General features: G+C 42.6%; 1 protein-coding gene across 3 annotated transcripts in view; it reads right to left on the bottom strand.

Annotated features, from left to right (window-relative positions):
• WDR73 (WD repeat domain 73) overlaps positions 1-13,879 on the bottom strand; it is a 249,654-nt gene that overhangs the window by 188,360 nt on the left and 47,415 nt on the right. For all 3 annotated transcript variants that reach the window (XM_069203819.1, XM_069203820.1, XM_069203821.1), the window contains exon 2: positions 5,089-5,210. In XM_069203819.1, the coding sequence (XP_069059920.1) occupies positions 5,089-5,105 (17 nt within the window). In that variant the 5' untranslated portion in view covers positions 5,106-5,210. The remainder of the gene's footprint in view (positions 1-5,088; positions 5,211-13,879) is intronic.

Consider the following 13,879-nt stretch of genomic DNA (forward strand, 5'->3'; position numbering starts at 1 on the left):
TCCAGATACACTGCAATGATTAATCCACGCTGAGCAGGCGACGTGTTGATTTCAGCAGCTGCGAGGCAGGTGCTACATAGTTTTTACGGGGCTGCAATGCAGGTGCTGCGTCGATTTTACAGCACAGTGCGGGTGCTAAATCGATTTTCTTGTGCTCAGCTCTGGTGTGTGGATTTTCACTTTGGGGGTACCAGCTTCTCCTTTCAAGGGCCCAGGGACCTGATATGGCACCACTGGGCAGAACAGGGGTCTCAGCAAGAGAGCCCAGGTGCTGGCAGATTAAGTCTTTGATGGCCCTGAGACTTCAGAACAGGGGGCAAGCTCAGTACAAGTCCTTGGAGAAGGAGGATTTCAGAAAGCAAAATCCAGTCCTTTCACTCCCAAGGCAGAAGCAGTAGCAGCAGCAGGCAAGCAAAGCAACAGGCAGAGTGGCATGTCCTCCTCAGGCATCAAGATCTTCTCCTTGGCAGAGGTTCCTCTTGATCCATGAGCAATCTAAAAGTCTGGAGCTTTGGGTCCAATACTTATACCCCTTTCTGCCTTTGAAGTCCGCAAACTTCAGAGGAAAGTCTTTGTAGTGCCCAAGACCTTGCCTCCTCCTTGCTCTGCCCCAGGCACACACCAGGGAGTTGGAGACTGTATTGTCAGGGGACAGGCACAGCTGTTTCAAGTGCAGGTGTCAGTTCCTCCCTCCCACTCTAGCCCAGGAAGACTCATCAGAAAAAGCAGGACACACCCCTGCTCCCTTTGTGTCACTGTCTAGAGGGAATTCACAAACAGCCCAACTGTCAGTCTGACCCAGATGTGTTTTCAGCAGCCAGGCAGAAGCACAGAATGGTTAAGCAAGAAAATTACCACTTTCTAAAAGTGGTATTTGCAAACTTACAATCTAAAAACCAACGTCACTAAAAGATGTATTTTTAAATTGTTAGGAGTTCAGAGACCCCAAACTCCAGATCTCTATCTGCTCCCAATTGAAATTTACACTTAGAAGGTATTTCTAGGCAATCCCCATGTTAACCTATGGAGGAGATAGGCCTTGCAATAGTGAAAAACTAGTTTGGCAGTATTTCACTATCATGACATATAAAACACACCAGTACATGTCTTACCTTTTAAAATACACTCTACCGTGCCCATGGGCTACCTTCGGCCTACCTTAGGGGTAACTTACATGCAGTAAAAGGGAAGGTTTGGGCCTGGCAAGTGTGTAAACTTGCCTGGTCGAACTGTCAGTGAAACCCTGGACACACAGACACTACAGTGGCAAGTCTGAGACATGTTTTCAGAGCTACTCATCTGGGTGGCACAATCAGTGGTGCAGGCCCACTAGTAGAATTTGATTTACAGGCCCTGGGCACCTCTAGTTCACTATACTAGGGACGTACTAGTAAATCAGATATGCCAATCATGGAAAAGCCAATTACCAATACCATTTTTACAGAGAGCACTTGCACTTTAGCACTGGTTAGCAGTGGTAAAGTGCCCAGAGTATCAAAACCAGCAAAAAAGAATTACAGCACAGGATCCAAAAACAGGAGATCAGAAGCAAAAAGTACAGGGAAACCATGGCAAGAGCTGCCAGGTCTAACATCTTCCATCCACCTGCTGAAAGTAGAACAACCACATTTTGATTGTAGATACTGATCTGTGAAAATATATTTGTAATTCTTTAGTAGATAAAGATACCTTAGTTAGAAAACTATAGGTGAGCACAAAAGCACAAACCATAACTGAAATATATAAATAATATCTTACAATAACTATATATAATAGTTTCGAATGCACTGCAATGCCACTGGAACATGGCATAGCCATTTCCTTTATGTGTAACCGCAAAATGACCAAGACTGTATTTTATCAAGGAACGCGTTTTTAAAAAAATACCGTCTGCAAAGTAAAAAATAAATATCATAATTATGAAAAATGAGTATTGGAAACAAAAGAAATTCAGTTAAAAAATGAAAAGACTAGCCTAGGTATTATCTAACGATAAGAGTGCTTATAATCTGAACAAAACTGACAGAGCCCAGCACAAAATGTAAGTCAATTTACAATAGCACTTAATGAATATGGCCAAACCCTCCCCCACAGACGTCACAATCCACAGCGGGATGCTGCAGCTATGGGATCAAAGAGCGATAGTAAAGGCTTTTTCTCTGGGGTGAAGCCAGATCCGGCCTCAATAAGTCCATCCCATGGTGGTTTGCAGTGTCACTGTCCTTCGTTATCTGCATTATGTGGCGAGGAGGGTCGCTGCTGCTGCCTCTGCTGGGCCTCTCCCATGACTATGATTGGCTGCACTGCTACAAGTGATGCTGTCCTGATCTATGTGGCCTGGTTAACCTTCTAATTGTCTAATCACGTCGAGATATGGATGGCATTGAGAGCTATAAGTGGACACTGGATTGTATTTGTGTAGCATTCATGGTTGTTTGGCAAATTATGATTGCCCATAGGTATGTGTTTGTTGCATTCTTGACATGGTAGCAGCCCTGGTGCTATATGTGTAAAAGCTAAAAAAGAGTTGTAACTCCTATACATACTGATTATTCTGCACTTATACTTTTACCTTTTGGTAATATCGCTTCCTGTGATGTCATCATGGTTAAGTATCACATGATATCACTTGTCACCACAGGTGCGGTTATGTGATCTCACTTCCTGTGATGTCATCACAGGTCCAAAGCACTCCATAAATAAGGAACTGTTTTACATGGCAAAAGGCCTATGAGCCACTACTCAATAAATTATTAGCTTATAGATAATCATCTTAATATATTTTTAGCTGCATCAGGCATGTTTTCATTATTTTTTTCCAGGAACCAAAATGCAAGGCTGACCTATCGGCTTTGGCCAGTGCCTGTGATGTATTAACAGGTGTTACTAATGTACCATACAAATGTTCTCAATGTATTAACCTTAGAAGGATGAAGTGCTTATTCTGCCTTCTATTGTCTGCATAAGACGCATAGACCTCAGTGAGCTATTTTGCTACAAGTGATTAACAAAATGGAAATGCTCTTACAATGGACCAGATGGCTTTTCCTGGCAGTTCTTACTTTATTAGCTGTTTAGAACCCAAGAACTCTCCCCTTCTATTCAGACATACCTTATGCCCTCGCTCAACATTTCAAGCCTTAAACTGGCCCATATTTAATGTTCCTTGTAAACTGCGCTTTCCCATCCAATGACAACAGTCTCATATCAGTGAGGACCTCTTCCCTTAGCAGTGGAGAGCAACATGTGCCTGGCAGACGGTGGCCATAAACTCACACATTATAAAAGGTGGCAGCAAACAATGACCCTTTGCCGTCATATGTTGGGCATTCATGGCATGGTGGTGCCCATTACTGCACAATGCTTGCACTAGCATTATGAGGGTGATTATTACCACATTGTGGGCACTTTTACCATGAAGGTGCCCATCCTAGGTGGAAGGAAAGGGATCTTTTTGCATGACCGCCCCCTCACCCCTAGTTTTTGGACTGATGCTGCTGGTGGTGTTTTGACTCTGAAGTGCACTGGTCCTTGCTGAGCAGGCCCCAATGCATGTGATCTGGACCCCTCACAGGGTAGGTTCAATTCACTAGTCCCGGTATATGTAGATCACCTGTAAGTCCCTAGCAGATGCTACAAAGGGTACCTGGGGCTGTAAATTACATGTCACCATGGCGCTAGTTCTGCCATTGGAGCCTGGTTGGACAGCTTGTGAACTGCCAACTCCACATGGGAAAAGAACCCTTTTGCCAAGTCCAGACCTTCCTTTTTAATATTTATGAGTCACTCTTAAGGCAAGCCTTAGTAGCCCTTAAGGCTGGGCGCAAGGTATTAAAAATAAGGACATATGAAATGTAAACTTTACATGTCTTGACAGTAAAATCTCAACACTGGCATTGTCACTGTAGCAAGTTGGCTAGCATGGAGGTTTAATAGCCCACACAGTGCTACATTGAAAGCACCAAATATAGGGCCATATGTACGAACACATTTTCCCATAGACATAGAATGGGGAAAACCCTTTGATACATCTGCCCCATAGTACTTCAAGGTATCAAGCTAATTGTTACATTAAATCTGACTTATTTCTGAAATCGGATTTAAGGTAAATTTTGATGCGAAGGTGACTTTGGAAAGTGACTGCTTTTTTACCCCAAACTTCTAGTAGTGACTTCTGATTGGCTGCAGCAGTAGTCACCCCGGCTCTGTTTGATGCAGCTGCGCTCGTTGAGTGGTTCATACACCTGGAAAGATTGGGAGCAGCATTTCCAGCCCCTCTCAAACAACTTGTTACTCTCTACTGAAGAAGGACAACAATTCAAAAACACATGTCTAGAGATACACAGCACTGGCTGCACCAACCATGGTGAAAACTAAAGGCTTTTACTCAAGTTTGTGGTACCATGCACTGACTTACCATGATGCATCTGAGCGAACGGAGATCTGAGACAGTGTGCTTCCTTCCTCCTTTACATGGCATATTGATTATGCCATGTGTCATATTGTTTGTGAAATATTTTATAACCATTCTGCTTTGTGTTAGATTCTTTTTGCTGTGTGTTTCAGGGTGTGTCATATTTGTAGAGCTGTAAATTTGGAGAACAACTTCCCGCACTGGTCTCCACTCTAACAACGCAATATTCTTCCCAACTAGTAGGTCTCCTTTTACCCAAGCAAAAACATTTCCTGAGTCAGTAGACAATAATTTGTGTTAGAATATGTGACATGGACTGTGGTGAGGTGGAATTACAATGCAGCTGCCAAACTTATGTGAAGACCACAACTTCGTGAAGTTGTCGTTCAATTGTGAAGATTGCGAACTTCATTCAAATTTGCTCGAAGGTGAAGCTTTTGCCAGAGAATTTCTTTATCAAAACCAATGTTTAGTTGTAAGGTTTCTCCCACAATTTTAAACCTTTGGGATCTCCATACAGCTTGCAAAGTTTATAAAAATAGCATGAAATTTGCTATATTGAAGTCCTGAAATTTCGCTTGAGTGCAGCAAGCTAGTCAATATTACTCGTGTGCAATACGGTCTACGTTACAATTTTAAGATGGATGAGGCAGAATAGAGTAGTAAATACATACCAGTATGTGAATTTCATTCAGTGTGCAGGATACTTCTGTGCTCAGCCTGGTGCCTCTTCCCATGCTTTGGGGACCTGCACTTGGGGCGGGTGGAATTCAGCAACATGATGCAGCCGGGTTGACTACATTATGTGATAAAGAAAGGCAAATTATATTCCATGAATACCAAATTCATTGCAATGTTATTTTAAACACATAGGTATACTAATAGAGAAAACCAACATTCCTCAGACAATAATCAAAGTGTTATTCAACAACAAGTAGCAATTTTGTAATGTATGGAAGCATTAAAACACCATTGTTTTAATATTGCCCATTCTACTTCTCATACTGAAATAGATATCATAAATCTCAAACAATGGTTCTCTCTATAGAAAACAGGCCAAGTGTACACGCTTTTTGTAATTAAAAAGTTTGCCTCATATATTCATAATATACAGTAATTTTCTAGAATCTGTCTTTAGTTTAGTGTCTACTCACGGCTCCTGGTATTAAAATAAAGCCAGACAGAAAATAATAGTTTATCAGCTCTTTTCCATCAACGCATATGATTTTATTCTTGTTGTACATATATAACATAACCACAGCCAACACGTGTTTCACGACACAGTCGCTTCTTCAGGGCTAAACAACTCCAATCAATATAATTCCTTTGTGTGGGTATTCATTGATAAGTCCCAAGTTTCCCGAGCAGCAAAATCTTTTTTAATTCTATATCTGCCATCCTCAGTTATAAATATACCGATTAGTCAACCCCAAGTCAAGGGAAACTCCACGTTTCAAATGCCATTTCAAATCTTCTGTTGTATATTTACCCAAAGCCTTTTAACTTATCAACCCCATATTAAAGGAAACTTCCCATACACAGGAGCATGTATGCAAGTACTGGAAGTCATAAAGTTATACTTCAGCCACATGATTTATAGATGACATCTCCCTCTGAAAGACCTAGAAAAACCTGTGTCGAAGTTAGTAGCATGTCAACCACAATTTTAAAATACTCTCCCAATTTCTTAACACACCAGTCTGTCTCATACTCACCCATACCCCCTTCCCCCCCCAGCTACCAGCAGGATCTACTCAATGGGTGGGCCATGCTTCATGGACATCATTTAGGGCAGGGGTCTCCAACCTTTTCTATAGCAGGAGCTACTTTTGGTCAATGAATATCACCCTGAGCTACTCATGAACATTATCACTGTTACAATTTGACTAGGCCTGGATGAAATTTAAATTTCACCACTGTATGTTTGTGGTAAGCTTGTTAGAACCCTAAAAATGACAGCATTACAGCACGTCATGTAATTACATTGTGCTGGAGTGCTAGATAAATGCAAACAGACAGATGCAAGCACCCTTGTTTGCGGCAGCTGTGATTTTGCACTTTAAAAAAAAACTGTATCCTTGCATCCAAAAGTGACAAGCGGACACATTTCGTGCTAAAATATCACGCTAAATGATAGATTCGCATTTCAGTATTCATTTGTTTTTTTACGTACAAAAGCAAATTAGGTGGATTTCACACACCTCTAAAGATGGCTACGTCTAATAAGATTACCAATACAGATCACTCCTTGCAGGCCCTCACTAAAGCAAACCTACTCTTGCTTCTACTGCCATTCTTAGTTGGCCGAGTGTTAATTTACACAGGGTGATTGACAGAATGAGGAACACAACATGACCAATCTCTATTCAACGTTGATGCTCTGCGAGGGAAAGCATGTGGTCATGTTGCAGACCATCTGACTGCAGCGGACTATCAGTGTGTGTTTGTGTTAGAATGGAGACCTGACATTGTTTTTTCTCACTGGGACTCCAAGGGCCTGAAAATGTGACTCACTATCTCCTTCATTGTGCCCAGACCCACCCTTAGACCTACTGGCATGGGCTTCCACAAACTATTTCCAGGAAGCTGGCGAGCTACCAGTAGGCTTGAGCTACCTGATGGAGACCCCTTATTGAGGGGTAGCCGGGGTCACAGTTGTGACCCCTGGCTCGCCCCTTGCTAACCCTAGCACTGCCCTTGCAATCCCTGGCCTCCTCCATCACAATGGCAGTGACAGGGCAGGTGCAAAATAGAGCTCTGATGAGCCCTATTTACTCTCTGTTGATACAGACACTCTAGCTGGGAAATATCAATGAATTTAGAATGCATTTGATTTGGGAAATAAAAACATTCTTATGTGCACATGATGCATTTACCAATGAATTAAAATGGTATCATGCTGGCAGACTAACAAACTCCCATATTTCTGGCATCTTCCTACTTTAACTTCAGCTCACAGGGCAAGGCCTTTCACTGCCCTGATATAATACAGTCATGTCCCTAAGGATCTTTTTCCCAGCCCCAAGTGCTTTCTGCTGAATGCACATTTTTCATTTGCATGGCAATGCAGGAACAACATTCCTGATTTATAATATATATATTGCAGAAATCAACAAGCATTGATAAGGCCAATAGGTCTAGCTCTAACTGCTGTTCCCTTTCTTTACAACTGCATGTGTTCTTTAGACATATATATATTTTTTAATGATCACAAAGGCAGTTTGAAAATGCCTGACCAACCCTGCACACATATGTGTGTCGATGTGTATAGGCAATTGTACATTTTTAAATGTTGTTGTAATGAAGACTTACAAAAGCCAATGAAGTGGCCACTTATTCATTTATGTGAAGGTACAAAGGTGGCCATTTTTGAATGACCTTTGTGACAATATTTAACAAAACAGTTTTGAAGGAAAAAAAATATTTACATTTAGCAGAAGGCACTGCAGTCTAGAGAAAGAGATGAGGCGGGGGGCTCACTGCATCACAAACACTTGACACAATATAGCAGCACCAAGTATCAAAAGGTTTTCCATCCCACCCATGACACTAATCCTGGAAAGAAATTGGGGTTCTGTGATGACACTTCCTGTGATGTCATTCTAGCGAAGTCTCTTCCACTACCCCTGGGTTTTTGGTGACTCAACATTCATGAATGCTTGTAGGGCTTGGCGGCTCCGAGTCCCCTGACAGTTGAATTCTAGGGCTTGGGTGTCCTTGCTGTTTTATCTTTAAAATAGTGTGCCTTAAGTCTCATGGAAAATCATGTCTACTTGAAGGCCTGTATATAGTGCTATTTGTGGTGGGGGTGGTAGCTGTCTTGTATAATTTGGGACTTTGGCCAATGATTGTATGCATATATCCAAGATTTACATTTTCCAGGGATCTGGCAGAAGAAGTGACCTTTAGTTCACTTAGGATCTCAATGGATTTCCTGAGTGTCAGGCGTTTTCAATAGACATCTACACCTGACGTGTGGAAGAGCAGCTGAAGTTAATTTGACACTATTCTTTTGGTATGGTGCATTTCCAAAATGTGTGTCTAAACATTAGCTTTCACATTAGACTTTCATACGTGTTAGTTCTGTTTTTGGTAAGGTTGGCTGGGTACTTGATGGTAAAGGATTGCCACTGTCTGGGACGTAAACGTATGAGTTGTAGGGGGATTTTTAAAGGCGCAAGTGGATTGGCATTATCAATAGTGATTGGAATATTGGTTTCCTGATTAAAAATGTGTTGTTTTGGAAAGATAAGAAAGTCATAGTCGCTGTAACCCCTTTACCTATATAATATCTAGAGTTACTGTAATAGTATAGGTTCTAAAGATGTTTTGTCATATTTAACTTCTTACAAGTGAGTTTAGTAGTTAAATAAAGGTTGATCGCCTGTCATTACGCTGTGGTGAAACATTGACATACCTGATGGACTTTACCTAATTGATACCATGAGTACTCTATTCTGGTGGCACAAGAACTTGCCTTCTGCCATATAGAGCACCATAGAGCCTTTCATCTACCACAATGTTTTACATTTCTAGGCAACTAGTGTAAGAAGTTATCTTTAAAAAATATTTCATAAAGCCAAAAGGGGTAGTCCATTCTGGGTGTATTTTGGTGTAAGCATTTCTATTAAAGTCAGGGCAACTAAGTTCTACACTTTGGTGTCTGAGCTAACAACTGATTTATTGGTACCTGAATAGCTAACTTTAAAGTGAATAACTCTTTGCAAAGGAACAGAAATGAAGGGGTTTAACTTTTCCTGTCGTGCAAACCTCATTTTGTTTTTTTATGTTTCTGTAAATACTCATAAGATAAAATGTTTACACACCAGAAAGTACACCTCAATTAAAAGTCAAAAAAAGGCTCCCAAGATCATACAGATGTTACCCTCACACATTCATAAATGCAATCTCAGGAGGCTTGGGCCGCCTCCTTGAGAAGCCTCGGATGTGCATGTCCTGTCTTTTCCCCCCAGGGAAGGCTATGGTGGGACCAGATGGAGAAGTGCTGGCTTTTATTTTGTAGACATGCAAGATCTTAATTTTTCCCGATCACTCATGCACACATTGTGACAGAAAATCAAAGCAATTAATAATTCTTAATTAATATTCTTCCTAATGTGTGCATCGGGCCCTAAGGGTAGGTTCTACTGCTGGGAACAGGCACAGCTAAAGTATGCTTACCTTGCAATGTATTTAACTAGAGCCTGGGTTGTGGAGTTGTGGATGCAAAGACATTTGAAAGCTTCTGGCGCGTGGACTCAGGAAGCTGTCTCAGAAGATGCTGTCTCTGGGAGAAATAGTATGTAAAGCTCATGCTTATATTTTTTAGTTATGTGATTTTTTTATCAGATGTCCCGATGTACATTTTAAGGGTTACCAAGTAACAATATTTTTTACTTTCAGTGCGAATTTCATAACTTGTGTAGTTTCAGGAAGGGAATTTAATGTTTGTGGATGGGTCTTATTTGGTGATGCTGTAAACAAAAGTCTCCTTACACTTTCCACCACAGGATGCATCGTGCCCATGCATGTCCCTGCAATCTAGTACTCAGGACTCACAGCTAAGAGTCCAAACGTGCCAGTGCGTTGTGTCAGCAACTAGGACAGCTTTGTAACAAAACAAACCTGACAGAAGACACCTCCTTTTTCCATAGGAGATGCGTATAACATGCAGGCAGCTCTATCCACAAGGAAACAGAATGGGAGGAAACAACCTTTTGGAATACAAAAAATATATTACTACATTTTGGCGTAGATGTGCTAAGGCAAATGTTTTGTTAGTAATGCAGGGAGTGGGTCCTATTATATTTTCGCTGCTGCTTGCGTCACATTTTGCACTTAAAGGTGAAGAGTACATGTGTCTGCTTGGCCTTTGGGTGCAGGGCCAAGGCTGATTTGCATATGGCTGTTCCCTGTCTGGTAGGACATGGTGGGCAGAAAATGATGGACTGGAAGGAGGTGCGAGTAACATCCAATGGATAACATTAATTCTAGCATTCCATCTATCATTTTATTGTTTTCGTTTTGGTGCAGAGAGGGCCCACTTATAGTCCTGATTGCAGACTGATGTTGTCTCTATGTGATTGGCTGCTTGCTACTGTTATGCAAATCCCAATCTTAAAATGGTATATTTTTTATAATGCTGCACCAGCAGTACTCCTCCTACAATTTAGATGAGATAGTCTTGGACTAACCCATCTAGGATTTAGTGTGGTAATCTAGGATTGGTCGGCTGCCCTCACCACATAAGGAGCTTGGCAGTTATAAGATGGCTGCTGGCTTCTTTTTGTTGCATAGCTTGTTGTTTGTCTTCTGGCCTCTCCTCTTTGTCCTTGCTGTTGAAAGAAACGCCTAGCCACCTGCCACCCTCCTCCCCACCACCTTCTTTCTCCTCCCACCCTCTAGCAGCCTGGAATTCCTTTATGGTATAGCAACAGTGGGACATAACTTTGTTTACTACTGTTGATACCTCTTTGCAGTGAATGACCTGATTAAAATCTGGTGTTCAGGATAGAGGCTCTCAGTGAAAGCCATACGCAACACAGGACTGAGCCCTGTGTGGGGCGGATCCTGATGAGCTCAGGGCCAGATGGTACCACAATCTATGGGTCTGAAATATGTCCTATTGGCTCATGCATTGCTGGCATTAATTCATATGTTGCTGCTGATTCAAATGCATCCGGTATTTATTGAGGTGCCATTGTTGGCTGCTTCCCAGTTGTGAATGGTCAACTTTGAAAGTGGTGAGGTGCCGACATATATGTTTTCTGAGCAAGTGGAATGATGAAGTGAATGACTATGGTTCTCTCTCGTGGTGAGAAAATGTAAAATATCAGGGCTACATTTACTGCACAAATTTGCTAAAAATCCGTGGGGTCTCAGTGAACTCTTCCAGTACTTTGGTAGGTACTAGACAGCTTTACCTTCCCTAGGACCAGTGCTTTAGATGGAAATATAGAAGTGCAGTAGCTCACTATTTAGAGTACCTGTTTGCTCCTGAGAAATGACGGTACTCTCCCACTAGATGTATTGCAGCAATGCTGGGAAGTGCCGGTACAGCAATGCTGGGAAGTGCCGGTACTCTCCCACTAGATGTATTGCAGCAATGCTGGGAAGTGCCGGTACTCTCACACTAGGTGTATTGCAGCAGTGCTGGGAAGTGCCGGTACTCTCACACTAGGTGTATTGCAGCAGTGCTGGGAAGTGCTGGTACTCTCCCACTAGGTGTATTGCAGCAGTGCTGGGAAGTGCAGGTACTCTCACACTAGGTGTATTGCAGCAGTGCTGGGAAGTGCCGGTACTCTCACACTAGGTGTATTTCAGCAGTGCTGGGAAGTGCTGGTACTCTCCCACTAGGTGTATTGCAGCAGTGCTGGGAAGTGCAGGTACTCTCACACTAGGTGTATTGCAGCAGTGCTGGGAAGTGCTGGTACTCTCACACTAGGTGTACTTCAGCAGTGCTTGGAAGTGCCTTTACTCTCCCATTAGGTGTATTTCCGCAGTGCTGGGAAGTGCCGGTACTCTCACACTAGGTGTACTTCAGCAGTGCTTGGAAGTGCCTTTACTCTCCCACTAGGTGTATTTCAGCAGTGCTGGGCAGTGCCGGTACTCTCACATTAGGTGTATTGCAGCAGTGCTGGGAAGTGCCTTTACTCTCTCATTAGGTGTATTTCAGCAGTGCTGGGAAGTGCTGGTACTCTCCCACTAGGTGTATTGCAGCAGTGCTGGGAAGTGCAGGTACTCTCACACTAGGTGTATTGCAGCAGTGCTGGGAAGTGCCTTTACTCTCCCACTAGGTGTACTTCAGCAGTGCTTGGAAGTGCCTTTACTCTCCCATTAGGTGTATTTCAGCAGTGCTGGGAAGTGCCGGTACTCTCACACTAGGTGTACTTCAGCAGTGCTTGGAAGTGCCGGTACTCTCACACTAGGTGTATTGCAGCAGTGCTTGGCAGTGCCGGTACTCTCACACTAGGTGTATTGCAGCAGTGCTGGGAAGTGCTGGTACCCTCCCACTAGGTGTATTGCAGCAGTGCTGGGAAGTGCAGGTACTCGCCCTTTCAAATTAAAAAAGTGCAGGAACTCAGTACTAGACAGTACCGGCCCATTTAATGCACTGCCTAGGACCAGGTATTTTGGGGCTTGCCGGACCAATAAAAACTTTGACAAAAAGCTCTCCTTGTGTTAAGGCAGTTTCAACAGTCTGATTATATAATTTCACAGTGGCATTCAATTCCCAAAATGTGCAGAACGTCTTTCCCTGCTTTGTTTCTCTCTCCTGCCCCTTCAAAGAAGATAAGTGACATTTTATAACCGAGTTTCTATTCGCTGCACTTCACAAATCCTGGATTATTATCCTGTGTTATGGGGCAGCTATTTGGAAGGAGCAGGGTGGAATAAAAACAAAAATAAAATAGATCTCACAATTACAAGCAGTAGCACCCCGAGCCGGGCAGATCCTACCTGCTCTTAAAGCAATGCTGCTGCTCAGTTACATACAGCTTACAGGATCATACAGGTGACATCAGTGGTTCATGTTCATTTCTCAGACTGCAGTAGCAATAATACCATAGAAAGCTTCTATATCACAGACGATGAAATGCCTCTAAAGATGTCATGAAATAGCAGCCACAGCAAAAGTGCTCTTAGTACTAAGAACCCGAAATCACCATCAAGCTTCCCCAATTCAGAATGAATTACCCTCCATATCCCAGCTTCAAAAAATACGCAGAAATTCAATCATTTTGTTCAAACCATCAATCTGACAGTTTCTGAAAACCCAGACATTTCACATGAAATGTAAAATATCTAATTTTGGATAATTAAGCTCGAACCCAGCACACAGAAGCGTGTTATTTTCAGCAATCCTGTAGCTGCCCCATAGGAACAGATCCTGCCTTTCATCATATAGCAGGAATTCCCACCACTATTGTGACAAGCATAGCCAAGATCATGTTAGGATGTCCACAATAGGCTGCGGGTGAGCACAACTGTGGCAGGGTAATCACTTTTTTGTACCATCTTTTATAGTGCAAACTTGCTCGAGAGACATCAGAGCGCTTTACACAAGCACCAGGTCAGACTATTTTAGGCACACACACAATAAGTCATTTGCCGAGAATCATAGGATGGTGAGCTCCCACTGGTACTCGAACCTGGTTCCTCCATTTCCAAGCAGGTAGCTCTGGCCCTTGGTCCACATCTCGTCACTTTAAACCAGACAGCCATAGGTAAGTCAATAAAAAAACAATTTGTTAAGGAAGGGCACCATTATGCCAGAAATAGCCTGAATGCTAACAAACTGACAAGAAGGTGCCACCATTATGCCACTCCTAGGCATAATGACTCCCTAAAAGGCCACATTTTGGTAAGGTTGGGCCACTAAAGATCCCTCACCCTACTGCATACCTCTTCCTAAACAGAGGCCCAACACAAACACACGCACATGTGTGACACACACACACACAC

Source organism: Pleurodeles waltl, chromosome 8 (genome assembly GCF_031143425.1).
Source record: "Pleurodeles waltl isolate 20211129_DDA chromosome 8, aPleWal1.hap1.20221129, whole genome shotgun sequence".
Classification (NCBI taxonomy): domain Eukaryota; kingdom Metazoa; phylum Chordata; class Amphibia; order Caudata; family Salamandridae; genus Pleurodeles; species Pleurodeles waltl.